Genomic DNA, 14,891 nt, shown 5'->3' with positions numbered 1-14,891 from the left:
AATTTGAGGAGTGCTTGGGGGGTCGTCCAATCTCCGGGGGCAGAAGTCGCCGAGGCAGTTTAACAACTCCGTGGTGGCAGAGCTCCAGGGGTGGATGAGATCGGCCCTGGGGATCTCAGGGCTCTGGATGTTGTGGGGCTGTCTTGGGTGACACATCTCTGCAACATTGCGTGCCTTTGGAGTGGCAAACTGGGGTGGTGGTCCCCATTTTTAAGAAAGGGGACCTGAGGGTGTGTTCCAACTATCAGAGGATCAAGCTCCTCAGCCTCACTGGTAAGGTCTACGCCAGGTACTGGAGAGGAGGGTCAGGGCGATAGTCGAACCTCAGATTGAGGAGGAGCAGTGTGGTTTTCATCCCGGCCGTGGAACCGTGGATCAGCTCTTCACCCTCGCTAGGGTGCTGAAGGGGCATGGGAGTTTGCCCAAACAGCCTACATGTGTTTTGTGGATCTGGAGAAAGCTTATGACTGTGTTCCCAGGAGCACCCGTGGGGGATCCTCCAGGAGTATGGAGTGGATGGCCCCTTACAAAGGGCCATTCAATCTTTCTACCAGAGGAGTCAGAGTCTGGAGAGTCAAGTTTTAGTAACTTGGGGTCTTGTTTACGAGTGAGGGTAGGATGGAGCGGGAGATTGATTGCGGGAGTTTCCTCCGCAGGGTGGCTGGGCTCTCCCTTAGAGATAGGGTGAGAAGCTCAGTCATTCGTGAGGGGTTCAGAGTAGAGCTGCTGCTCCTCCATGTCGAGAGGAGTCAGTTGAGGTGGTTCGGGCATCTGGTGAGGATGCCTCCTGGACACCTCCCTCAGGAGTTGTTCCAGGCATGCCCAACCGGAAGGAGGCCTCAAGGCCGACCCAGGACATGCTGGAGGGATTATATCTCTCAGCTGGCCTGGGAACGCCTCGGGATCACTGGTGGAAGTGGCTGGGGAGAGGACAGTCTAGGCTTTCTTGCTGAGGATGCTGCCCCCGCTACCCAGACCCACCGGATAAAGTGGAGGAGGAGGACGACGACATGTTAACAAATTTGTAGGTAATTGGTTATTTGGTGCTCTGAAATGGATAAATAAAGGCCAAGGATTTACAACAAAACTAGTGTATGGAGTTAAAATGGTGACCTCTCATCATTAAAAAATAAAACCTGAAAAGAAAGCCTGCAATGAAAAAAAAAAGGAATTGAAACAATCTCGTTAATGAAAAAGTTTGTGATCCAGCAGCTAACGATGTTAGCAGATAACTGTTAGCTCCACTCCAGTTAGTCGTAGTCTGACAACTAGCTGCTTACTTTACAGGTTGTTTTCAATGCCAAAGTTTATTTTTAATAATAATAAAAAAATTTACCCTGGTGTTTCAAGGTCACAACTTGAGCAGCATTGTAAGGTCAGTATATCAATTTGAGTCCAAGGCTCTCACTCTAATGCCTCTAAGACATCATTGTCTCATAAATACACCAGCAGGCATCAGTGTTTTCTCTGAAATAAAAGTGAGTCATTAAAATAAATGTGTTTGAAAGTGTGTCATATTTCAGGTCAAGATGGCTTCTCTTACAGTGATTCGTTCATCTCTGTCATCTAAGTTGGTCCCATCTTTCCTCCAGGAGATTGTGGGTTCCGGATGTCCGCGGGGGGGCTGGCACTCCAGCACAGCAGGCTCACCCACCGCAACCATAACATCTACCGGGTTCTGTCTGAAGTCATCCCGTAAAACTGCAAGACACACACACACACACACAAAAATAAAAGCAAGCAAGTCAGCAGGGTGGATTTGATATCAAAATATTTGCTGATTTTACTGGAGCCTCTAAAATTGGTTTGTTTATTATGTCAACATCAAGAGTCAGTTTCTAATCCTGACATCAATTTAATCCCTAAAACTCACTTTGCTTACTCAAAACTACATATTTAGATTGTTTTTAGAGATTAAAAGATTTCATGCGGACATGCAACTCTATACCTTCATTTACTATGCGCTGCTCTATTAATATTCAAGTAGTCCCATCTCTATTCAACACACCCCTCCACCGCATCCCTGCAGATGATTGCCTTATCGCCCTTGACTCTGCTCTTCAAAAACACACAGATAGTTCTCTGCTTTTCCTCCGACTATGCGCTATATAATGATAAGCAGTAACACTGCGGTGATTCACTCTATTATGTCCCTTACGGAATCAAAGGTGGCAGTTTCACTCCTGAAGTACAAGGATTGCCATTATAGGACCCTAATTTTTTTTTTTTTGCAAGAGTGCCACCTAGAGACCAGGATGACCAGAATAGTGCAAAAAAAGGACCATATTCAACTGAAATAGAGTGGTGTTGAAAGTTAGCATTGCTGTCCAATCACTTGTCTCAAATTCAACAAGATTTTTTTTAACCGGTTTTTCAGTTCAAAGCCTGAAATAAAGTTTGTGGTTTTCTACTGTATAAAATATGTCAATAAACACAACACTAGGAAATTTGGCATTTTTGAGAGTCTTAAAAATGGTGGTTGCTGACACATAGCTAAACAAGTGTACAGAGGTTATTGCAAAACACAGGAAAATGCAACGCTAGTTAGCCTGACATTAGCTTTGTGACGCTAATGATTGCCTTTACGCACACTACAAAAAATTGCCATGTCATCCCTGCTGCACATTATAGAAGTTAATAGTAACGTATGTTTTAAAGGTTCATTCCACCCAAATGCTTCCCTGATACCCCTTTGTTCACTTTAACATGCACATGCTACAGAAAGCAATAAAAGCCCCAACACACCACTCGATGGGAGTTTTATTTTTTGGGGCTGTGTGATGTATGAAACCTTTCCCCTTTGAATCCACGTTTTGGAGGCTTTATTTGTTACATACACCGCAGCTTGAAAGAAGAAATGCTTTAACATACAGTATGGCACTTAATTCACTTCTGATATTTCTTGCTGGAACTGTATGAACCGATTTAAACTTGATCTTCATTAGCAGTGAGGCATCTACACTTCACGTTCAGGAGCATATTTCTACTTGACCTTTCTTGTCAAAAGTACAACTTCCATAACAAATATGAGGTAAGTCTGACTGTCGACGCTCTAAAAATCTGCACACCAATGTCTTACCAAGACATATTATGATGAGTTGTATCTAGTATTCTATCTAAAATTCATGCATTCATAGAGTTCTGTAATGTACCTGACAAAGACAAACCTCAGGGGGTTCTTTACTCAAACACAGAGTACAGTAGGTCTTCTGAGACTGGCTGCTGAGAAAGTAGGTTGTCTAACTGGTGGAAGGACGAGAAGATTCCTTGCTACAGTGCAGACTGGTGTGCACATCTCTTACTGGCAGGCAGCAGAAAGCTACCACAGTAATTTATCATCTTTCCACAATGAGAAGCCAGCGTACAGAAAACGTGCTTGTAACCAAAATCATAACTGGAGACAAAGCAAACTTGCATACCCCTCCAAGAAATCAAACCAAAAAGATTCCTGGTGGCCAGAGGAGGCTCATTCCTCCACACCTTTCAACAGAGAGGACGCTACTGTACAGACTCAAGCTGTGAACGGCACAAGGGGGAGCAAGTGTCTGATTAATGGTGAGGGTTTTGAGAAATTGTGTCAGAATATGTGTCAAAAAAATCATCCCAGACCTCAGAAATGTAGAAAACAGCTATTTTTTGCAAGATGACACCAGAGGAGAATGTGAAGTATGGAGACAATAAGAACAGTGCATCATGGCGTTCCCTTAATATTGCTGTTCCTGATGAGGTGAAGAACATGTGTTAATGTAGATGCCTGTGCATGAGTGACTGCTCTTAAGCATTCACAGGCTTAAATTACATGAAGGGTGGTGGTGGGGAGAGGGGGGAGGGGGGGGGGGCTGAACACGTCAAGGGAACGGAGCCAACGTAGAGAATGCAGAACAACAGTGCTCAGTAGAGCTGGGTTAGGGTGAAAAGACAGGAAACAATGAGGAAAAGGCATGATCACTTCCAGATGGCGGCAACCCATTCACCCCTGGCTACACATTTGTACATGGCACTGGGTACGCGGGCCTGAGATGCCTGATGAGCATCGTAGATAAGGGAGGACAAATTGGGATGACCTCCTAATTGGACATATTTTGGCCCCTACATTTTGTTTGAGCGCTATTCTTCCCCTCTGTGCAGGGTTGCGACTGGCTGACTGCAGTTGACTGAGTACTGATGGGAAACAGCTGTCCCCCCGCCCCCCCCACCACCACTACCACCACCACTACCCCACCCCCCCACCCCTTCCCTGCCTCCGTCAATACCACCGTGTCACATGATAAAAGGCATTCCTCGTGGGACACAAAAACATGGTTGAGGTTACTTCAGACAGGAAGAGAGTGAGACCATCACAAGTGTGTGTACAGTGTGCATGTGTGTATGTGCAGGCTGATTGATTGGGTGATATCTTATAATTCCAAAAGCAATCAGGTTACACATCTGTTTTTACTATTGTGCGATGTCCTAATAGCTCCATAACATGTGTGAAAGTTTGAACTCCTCCTTTAAACCCTTTCGATAAAGATTTATTCCGGATGATAACGTTAGAATTAGTGTGATAAATAAGGACATATAAGGGTTAAAAATCCGAGGACAAATACGCTGATTAACAAAGAATGTTCTCATAATATATGTGAAGGAGCACAAGCAGCCTCGTTTGTGCAAGTTGTATTTTGCTGAGTAGGCGGACAGATAATCTAAAACATGTGTTTGTTAAACTGACTGAGTGAAAATGTATCTGCTTATTAAGTTATAATAAGAAATTATCCATGCCCAACTAAGAACCACAGAAGCATACACAAATGTAATCAATCTGATCCCAAAGCCTAAACTGTGCTAAAACCATCTTCTTCGCCCCTGGGTCTCCACGGTGCTGAAGATGACCCATATCCCTTAAATCAGGGGTGCCGAAGGTGCAACAGGATGCAAGCGATGGACAGAATGCAGAGATTCATCGTGAGGGCAGTGCAGCAGCAAATACTTAGCAAGTTTTTTTTGGAATTATCACATCTACAGTTCATTTGCTTGTGTTGATTGTTTGCACAGATGAACGGAAATAATAATAATAATAATAATAAAAAAACTAAGCAAACCAAAACTATAAACACAAACAATCCATTTCTTTATTGAGGCTGTAGCAATTCAAAAACACGGGATGAAGCCTCTAAGGATTAGACGTGCGAGCGATCTTCTACTGCTACGGTTTCTTTGCTCTGCAGCATTCAAAGTACAAAGCAGACCTGGATACATGAGCCATTTAGCTCATGAACTTGCTAGCCAGTTCAGACTGAGTTAGGATAGCACATGAATTTCCCAGAAGAACTGTGCCAGTGTCCATTTGTGAACGGACTGGGATCATTTCATTTAGGCAGCACCTGAGCCCGATTGCTGGTTTCACACCTCCCCAAATGATGACGTGATACCCCAGTGTTAGATTCAGCTGAACTAAAGAAGGTGGGAAAACTCCTTTGAGCACTAAATCATTACCTTTAAAAGACAAACGTGAATTATATCTGACACTTCCTGATCCACAGAAGTAATTCACTCATTAGTCGAGCAGACTCACAAACCCCAGCTGACATTTTGCAGCATTAAACACACACTGGAGTGATAAGTCAGTGTTCCTATCCGTGCTTTAAATACACAGATATGTTTGGGTATGCTTTGATGCTGAGATAACACTTAATTTCACACATTCTGGCAGGGTGAAAGCCATTAACAGTGTGAAGGTTCTCCCTTCTGCATGTGTAACCTATCTTTCAAGCTCCCTAAGCCAACCCAGTTTGCCTGTTTAGCTGGAGATTTGCACCTTTCGCTGTCTTCTTTTCTCCCTCCATCTGATCCCTCCAGATGAGAATCTCATAGCCTACTTCAAAGCAGCAGCCCTTGGCCTCACTTCCCTGGATCTGACAGTGTCTGACTAGCTGTTAGTCCTCTGGAGCCTAAGCCAAACCTTGAAAGGCCTACTGCAGCAGAGCTCCAATAATCCTCTCTGCAGAGTCCAACAGGACCAAAAAGGAAGACGATGTAACCCCACAGACACGGGCGGAATGGGGCACACGTAGTATCACACTGCATCACTGCATGAGGCAGCTTTTGTCTCGACAGTCCAAACCAACCCTCCCATTGTTTCTCCGTTTTGTATTCGGAGTGCTTTCTACTGCAGGTCCGGCTGAAAGATGAACACTATTTTTGTTCATCAATAATTTTAAAGTTGTCATCAACATAACTGGAGGGCACCGGTAGTTTCATACCAGGAGGACAGCTGTGCGTGTCTCCGCTTCCAGCTCATATCACAGTGGAGGAACGCAATGAACAGTCAGCCTTCCTACTGGGGAGAAATGAATTTGTAGCTGCTGTACATTTCCATATACTTACATATTTTTCTTATATATTCATTTTTAAATTGGCTCAAGCAATTAAAAAAAAAAGACAAATTAGAGTACACGTGTACCAACATTTAGCAATATCATTTTCCATCAACGATTAAAAGACTACTATCACTCAACTATCACATAGCCAGAAAAGTTACACAATCAAAGAGGTAGACAGTGGATGTAGTTCACAAAACTATAAATTCCTTTTTCTTTTTTCCGCCAGAGCAGCGACTCTCTGAATGGGTCCCACCCCATAAGATCCAGGGACCCATCTAACCAGTTCCAACACAGACTGCGAGGTTCATCCTCTAAGTACATTAGAAGCTGTCCACTAGACTAGTGTTTCCACTGCAAGTGCCCACAACCAAATCTGCTGAGACTTTCACTTAATCCTTTATTATTGCGAGTTTACAAGAATTGTCTTGAAGCATATCAACATTCCCCCATTGTGAAGATCAAGTCTCTTGAGTAACTAAAAACGTTCAGGCACCTTGAACCCTCTGTATGGTATGATCATCCTGAATCAACACAAAATGGAGGGGAATTCCAGAATACCTCGTCCCAGGGTTAAGATGCCACTGAAATCAAGATATGCTTGAAAGAATCTTCCAGAGGGAGGGAAAAAAAATTAAGCTTAATAAAATTTTGTTTCTGCATATTTGGACACAAGACTTGACATGTGCAACGGGGAGGCACAGGCGGGCCGTCACAGATTGAATTCCTCATCCGGCCAATTGAATCATATGACCTGTTGAATCTGAATTGCCAATGCATGCAGAGACCCTGATCCCCAGTACAGGAGAAGAAAATAAGAAGATGGTGGACACACTACAGAAATCAGTTATATAATAGTATGGGATGTTCCAAGGATGACTATTGGAAACAAGAGGATTGTTCCAGACTGTTCCAGACTTTTGTAGCAGCAGAATTACATACAGCTTGTCTGAGAAGCAATAGGAGGTGAAGTATAGTCAAGAGGCAGTTTGGTTTATTCTTCAGTCTTTATGTACCTCAAGAGAGACACCCGGTTATTCAGCACATTGCCGTTTGCTCAGAGAATGTGTTGAACATCCTCGACTGCTTTCTTCAAGCTGTGCTACGAAGATGTCTTAACCAGGTCCACGTTCCACTTGGACCTCAATCAAGGCCCCAGGGTCTAAACCTGGAATAGCCAAAAGTAAACCAGTATGGCAAAGGTGCAAGACAGGAAAGAGTCAGCCTGGTGTGGGGCATCATCAGACACGCTTGGCTGATCTATTTCACTACTTTGTCCTGTGAATGTGTCTTCATGAGGAACTTCACACTGTCAAAGGAGGACTTTAATCACCCCACCGGGACATGGAGTAGGAGGAGGAAGAGGAGGAGGAGGAGGAGGAGGAGGAAGGAAATGTTCGAAGATGACACACAGTGGAATGCCACCATGAAAGAGGCCTCAATCTCTAGTGCTCTTTCAGTCTCTTTGCAGCGGTGCAACAGAAGTGAAGCTCTATGGTTGTTACACTGGCAGGTTGAAGGAGAAGGAGAAGCCGCGCCCACACAGACAGGACGTCAGGAGAGTGAGAGACAACAGGGAGGCAGGGACTAACACCAGGGAGGACAGACTTTGAAACAGTGTCAAGGCAATGACCCAGAAATATCTTTGTCTTGTACCTTTCTTTCTATCTCTTAAAATTGTCCTTAAAAAAAACAAGGAACCAGCACAAACAGCTTATAGTTAAGATTGGGTGGCTGACATGGACCCAACTTCATCAGAGGCATTTATTATACCACATTTATTCGATTAGAATCCTTTTCTTACATTATTAATAAAGATATGCATGATTCAAGCAGTCTCTTAGTATCTCACGCACACACATGCTTGCCTCCTCTAAATGTTCCGTGGGACAAAAAAAAAAAAAAAAAGCTGAAATAAATTTTCACGAGAAAATAAAAAAGAAGCACACACCCTGCTTCAAGGAATGATCCCTGTAATGTAGTTTAGCTATGGTTCTTATATTTATCAGATGATGTCAGTAATATGTAAAAACTTCAGTGAAGAAAAGACAAGAAGATTGTAGTGCGGTTCCCTCAGGCGTAATTAGTAAAAGTAAGTGCTGGCATCTATTGCTCTGTTCTGAAGTTTCCCATTGCTTTAATCTTTCATTTTAAACTCAGCCGTTTTTGACTAAATCATCTCACCGCACTGACTTAAACATATAATAAATTCCCAAAGATATCTTTAACTGACCACTATCCTCCCATCCCTGCAGATATATGAAATCCTTGACTATTTCTCACAATCTAGCTCCTGACGCCCCCCCCCCTACACACACACACACCTTCTATACCTCGTCTTTATATTCCCCTCAAACAACTCCTCTTCGCCTCCTTGCTCTTGCAGAGATGTCTGGAGAGACTGAAAGCTGCAGGAGAAACAGCTGCTGCACAGAAAATCCAATATTTGCAGGGGCTCACGTATAGGTGGTCAGGTAGATTGACAGGAAGACGCACACACACACACACACACACACGCACACACACACGCACACACACACACACACACACACACACACACACACACACACATCGTACACTCACAGGCGATCCAGTGGGTCCTGCACCTCCTTTGCAAGCGTACACTAAAGCAAATAACATATTATGAATGTCAACCATGCAAATCCAATAAATAATGAAGGCCTCACACATACGAATTAGGATACATGTATTAGCGCAGTTTCGTGACTGTGGCACATGAGATTTGTAAAATACACACAAGCATCCAGAAGACACCACAAGCTGCTGATAAAGGAAACAACAACAAAAAAAACTTGCCTATCCTCCTGAGCTCCCATATTTGAATTTCATTTTCCACAAAGACATGATTACTCAAAAAAGTCCCGAGGCAAACACATTTTTTTGCATGCATATCCATAAATATTTCTGATGTTTGGCAAGCCAATTAACTCAACATAGACGCTCACTTACTGTGATAAAGCTCCTGGTTATATTTGCTGGGCCAAACTTTATTGTTTATTTTTTGCCTCTTGCATTCAGATTCAGAACAACCTCCCCTGTGTGTATCCCTCCTCCAGGCAAGAACGCCACAAACCAAAGAACTCAAAGACACCTCATGTGCCAGGAATGTTAACCCAATGTTGTCTGGATCATGCGTTCATTTATTTGTAGTTTTGTCAAATTATATTTTTATCTAGCGCAGCAAATGCTGTCACAGACGTTTCTACTCATCTCCTGCATATACACATCTACATGTAGACAGAAATACCTGCCAGGTAGGCTCACAGAAGACATAAAAAGACTCCAGCTACTCACGGCTATATTTAAACAAGTTGTTGTGTGAGCCACAAAAGAAATACAATTTTGAAGAACACCACTCTGACAGAGAGGGCACACGGACATATCAGTCAGGACAACAGGGGTTTTATGTTTACCATGATGATGAGTAGCCTGTGTGCATGCGTGCGCGTGTGCATGTGTGTAAGTGTGTTCACGTTCACCGGTTCACCAGTTCTCAGATGTACTGACACTCTAATCCCGTTGATGTACGTGCAGAAGCTATCACTCGTGAGGGGAAGACATTAACAACCAGCTAAAAGGATTGTATGACTTCAGTTTTAATCTTATTCTATCCTTCTGAAAGAGGGAAAACAGGAAAGAGAGAGAGAGAAAGAAAAGCATTGCTGGGAATACGGAGAGGGCAGACGGACATGAAGCAGATTAGGAGAATTAGTGAAGTGGCAGATGAGCCGGGTGAAGCGGAGGTTGAGTAGCTCTGATAGGGTTTAGAAAATTGTCAATCACACAGAAATGCACCAGGGTGACTCTCCGTTCCAGTTTACTGACGCTTAATTTCTCTCAAAGGGCTCATGATGATAATGCAAAACAAAACAGTCATATTTCCAAAGCAATACTTTACTCAAAAAGTGCATTACCCATTTCAAATACTCATACATTGGTGTTTTGGTAACATAGACATTTTTTACCTCATGTTTTTTTTCTTTGTGATTCTAGAATGCAGAAAGAGCCAGCCATGTATAATTAGCTTGGAGCTAATGGTGACTGACGGCTAACAACAACACCACGGTATCACCTACATCTTCTTTCTCCAGCTGGATGCTAATCCACAAACACTTCAATTTGCACCAAAAAAAAATTTCACACACGATTGCTGAAATTTGGTTCAAATGAACGCTAGTCAGAACAGGTTAAATGTTGTTTGTCTTTAAAAGTTTGGGGTGAAGTGAATAAAGAATACACAGCAGGTGATGCGCTCGAGAGTTTGTTCACTGACATTTTTGGACACTTGTTGTTTGATGTCATTCGCTATGGGGTGCTGTTAGCGTCAAGCTAAATACACGTGGCTGATTCTTTCCACATTTTGGAGTCACAAAAGAGGAACTCAAGAGGGCAAAAATATCTGCTGTTCTCAGGATGATGATCAGAATATAATTAAACTAGCTGTAACACAGGCAGTGCAGGTTCAGACAGAGACACAGCAAAATGCCAACATGAAACCACAAATGTCTCCATTTTTTTTTTTTTTTTTACAGTTACAATTCGTCCTAACAGCAGTCCACACGACTTTCATGCTGGCATGCTGATACAGAATATTAAAGGAAAGATGTGGGCGCACTCATGCAGACATTACATCATGTAATGTTTTAAGAATGGCTGTCGACATCTTTATGAGCTGCAGAGGACTTTATCAGCTTGAGAATGGGAAAGAGCTTTAACGTATATACAGGATGACAAGTGTATTAGCTTAAACAGACGCATACACTTATGTTTATAGAATACACACGTCTTGCTTTCACTCTGCAGCAGCCAATACGAAGCAAAACTATTCATTCAGGAGAAATTATACAACACACTGGAGTGTACTTTATATTTCTGACTGGAATTTGTCATGTTCAGCAGGGAAAATAGCAAAGCAAATGTACTTGCACCACAAAGAAATCATGAAACATTGATGTGTGATGTTACTGGAGCCAATGAAGAGCCACTCGCACAAGGACGACAACGTAGAACCGTAAGCCAATTTGGTCCAGACTGAAGCATCTTGACAGCTTTCAAATGGATTGCTGCGGAATTTGATACATTCAAATCTGGTCTCCAGTGGATGAATCTTTACTTTGACAAGCCTCTGACGTTTTCACGGATCGTGAGACCCATCTATGTGAGGTTGAGAGTTACTTATCTTCACAAGTACTATATGGATTGACATCCTGAACTCTATTCAACACCGCCATAAGATACATTCTTTACAAGTAAGAGTTTATTATTGATACAAGTGATGTTTTCCTCCTTAGTGTGTATCATCAACACAATTAAGAAAAACATATGGTTGCGTGCTTCCAAGGCCGCGTGTCAATATTACATTAAATCAAACTCCTATTAATGACGGCAGCTTGTCCAGACCGTTTGTGCTGAAGGAAGTGCATCTTTCCTGAGGGAACGCGAGACAGTAATCTATGTAGTCTTATATTTGCAAGAACTGAACCTAGCTTTCTGTTATAATGATGCTAGGCTTGTATGATTTATTTATGTGTTTGTGTGTATGAGTGTGTGTGTGTGTGTGTGTGTGTGAATGTGTGTGTTTGTTGTCCGCTCTTACAGTACCACCTGTTATTTTGTAAGTTTGTTTGGAGACCTTGAGCTCCTCTGTCCATTGTTATGAATTCAGCACAGTCGAAAGAGGGATTTCCATATTTTTTACTTTTTTTTTTTTTTTACATAAATCAATATTATTGGTCACCCTTTTCCACTGGAAACTCACCAAGCGCAAACTTCACAGCTCAACCCTGCACACACAACTGAATATAAATTTTGATGGTGAAGATGATTTTGTTGTTGTTGTTGTTTTTTTGTAATTTCCTGAGAGAAAATATTCTCATTTGGTGAGTTGTTAAATGAGACACCTGTCAGAAACTAAAAATATGCCACAATTGCCTCCTACGCTGAAACTGTCTTTTAATTATTTCCAACAATCCTGGAATTCCTTCTGGCGTTAGTGATAATAGGAGGAGAGAGCACAAACCATGCTGGATGTGTGACACTAATGAACGATAGGGAAGGGGACACATAGAGGTGTGTGACAGGGTGTTGACAGTAGCAATGACAATACACACACACACACACGCACTGCACACAACACAACCTAAGGACCAACATGCAGAGATCTGCGCCAACAACCCCACCCCGCAAGAACGTGACCCCCTGCAAGACTTATAATCAGGCCTAGTGGTGGACAGAAGACCTTTATTTACCATCTTCAAGGCCTGTTGCAGGTGTGGACCAAAATTTAAATGATTCAAATCAAATAAAAACCCCCTGTTACAGATGACAGCTACAGTAGACGCCCGAATCCTTTTAGTCATCAGGAAGCGAGAACCAATGAGAAGGAGAACTGGTACAAAACCAAATCAAGTCCTCTTCTACTGAATAATGGAGAGAGCTGGAAGCAAATGTAACCCCCCCTTTTCTCTGCAGGGCAAGAGTCCCCTCACATGAATGCAGAGAAAAACCACACGCATGCACGCACGCACACTCACACACACACACACACACACACACACACACACACACACACACACACACACACACACACACACACACACACACACCCTTTAACCCTCTCATTAGTGTAATCCTGCATGAGAAGAGTAAATTGTCATGAATAAATCCACTTAGAAGCCCGCGAATGAAAGACTTTCACTTTGAGATGGTGGCATTACCATTTCAATAAGCATGCAACACAGCAAAACGTTGGCAGTGTTTGACAGAGTAATTGGGAACATTAACGAGTGGATAAAATATGTAGGGGAAGCCTGTATGTGTGTGTGTGTGTGTGCGTCAATTTATGAAATCTAAATTTTTTCACTAATAGGTGGAATGACTCGCCCTGAAGGTTTGGTGAGAAGGGCTTTTGTTTGACAAAACAAAAGAGTTGGAAAACAGACCTTGAGACAAATGTATTCCAGTATACTGGCCCATGGAGACCTTTGTCTGAGCAGTGTGACCTCACTGATGTGCTGGGTAAATCTCCAGGCTAGGCTGACTTCTAAATAATCACCTTACTTGAACTGTTCATGAAAAGTAGAGGGGAGCATTTCAGGGCATGTGCAATTACAGACTAGATACAAAGCATAAATCTGATGCTTTGAGGGTGATACGCTTTAAGTAAGTCATATTAAATGAACTTAAATCCCTACCTGTTTGTGGAAAAAAAGATTGAGATGGAAAAGATAAAGAGCAAAACCCAAGAGAGATGCTCCAAGGAAGGAGTGCAACCGGGTCATGAAGAGAGGCAATGTAGAGGAGGATGAAAAAGAGTAGGTGAGGGTGGAGGGTGATGTTTTTTAACAAAGAAGAGCAAGATTCACAGACACAAAGAAACAGACACAAAGAAAACAAAGAGCTCCAGCAAATGAAGGAATGGAGAAATTTTTAGTCGTTGTTCTATTGCATTAAAAAAAATAGGCTCCCGTTCATGCACACAGCTACCGCTATGTTTTGCATCATAACGTACCCTCAGGTGCCCCATAGACGTTCCCCTGTCATCAATCTAAGAGACAATTCAGGGCCCAGGAGAGAAAGAGGCTTCAGGCAGGTATGTAACACTCTCCAGAACAACAACAAAAGAAGACAGCAGAATTTGTTTTAGACAAATATTTACTGCGGTATTAAGTTCCAAACAGTATTACAGTGATTGGCAAGTATACATTGTACAGTGTGAAACATAACAATGCTTTCATTCAACCGCGGGAAAACAACATTATTAAAGATGCTGAGGGTGCAGAATCATGTGACTCTGAGGCGAGGCATCATTTGACACCATCCAGCATTATTTTCTCCTAGTTGATGGACGTGCTGAGAAGAGACGCAGACGAGATGAAAAGGTAAATTATGAGCTTATTTAAGGCCATTTAGGGATGTTTGACGATTTGACCAGATGAGGCAGGCACAGCTGCACATTACAACTATTAGAAGGTATGAAACAACCACGTTTCCTCAGCATCTTTTCCTCCCCCCCCCCCCCCCCAACTCATTTTATTACCCTTCAAGATGGCAAAGTCAGAGCTACACAAACAAACCTAGAAAGAGGAGTCTTCAATCCACGGAGCGTCTGAAGATTGGTGATTTAGGGTAGGAACGGGAAGAGGAATCGAGTTTAACGACAAGCTTGTTTGGATTGGACTGAGCTACACCGTGGAGGAATGAATGGAGTGAGAAATGAATGAGAGGTGAAAGATGAAACTTTAATGATCCCTCTGGGGAAATTGGGTCATTGCAGCAGCACAGAGAAGGGTATAGATAAGACCAGAACAAATGCAAGCTGTTGTAGATAATGAAAGTAATTAAAAGCAGATAAACACCGGGATTATTAATGCCACAGAGACATTTTGTGTTAAATGTATATGTAAGCGTATGTATGAAAATGTCATGGAAGGATTTCAAACAGGTTTTCCTGTGAGATTCTTAAATTGTCAAAACAAAATTACCAAACATGGCAGAAGGGAAGGAGAGGCA

The 14,891-nt window shown here is 42.6% G+C and overlaps 1 protein-coding gene across 2 annotated transcripts in view; it reads right to left on the bottom strand.

The window, feature by feature from the left end:
• LOC147248939 (roundabout homolog 1-like) overlaps positions 1 to 14,891 on the bottom strand; it is an 83,783-nt gene that overhangs the window by 24,413 nt on the left and 44,479 nt on the right. The window contains exons 1-2 of one of the 2 annotated variants that reach the window (XM_086225987.1): positions 9,330 to 9,425; positions 1,544 to 1,701 (exon numbers count right to left, since the gene is read on the bottom strand). In XM_086225987.1, coding sequence (XP_086082113.1) covers positions 1,544 to 1,663 — 120 coding nt within the window. In that variant the 5' untranslated portion in view covers positions 1,664 to 1,701; positions 9,330 to 9,425. Of the gene's footprint in view, positions 1 to 1,543; positions 1,702 to 9,329; positions 9,426 to 14,891 lie in introns of those variants that run through there. The other variant, XM_086225984.1, reaches the window with a different exon arrangement.

The sequence above is a fragment of the Aulostomus chinensis genome, chromosome 15 (assembly GCF_037954235.1).
Source record: "Aulostomus chinensis isolate RoL2024-O1b breed Wild chromosome 15, RoL_Achi_v1.0, whole genome shotgun sequence".
NCBI classification, from domain to species: domain Eukaryota; kingdom Metazoa; phylum Chordata; class Actinopteri; order Syngnathiformes; family Aulostomidae; genus Aulostomus; species Aulostomus chinensis.
Note: the sequence above shows the minus strand (reverse complement) of the source record. Positions and strands in the feature narration are given on the sequence as shown.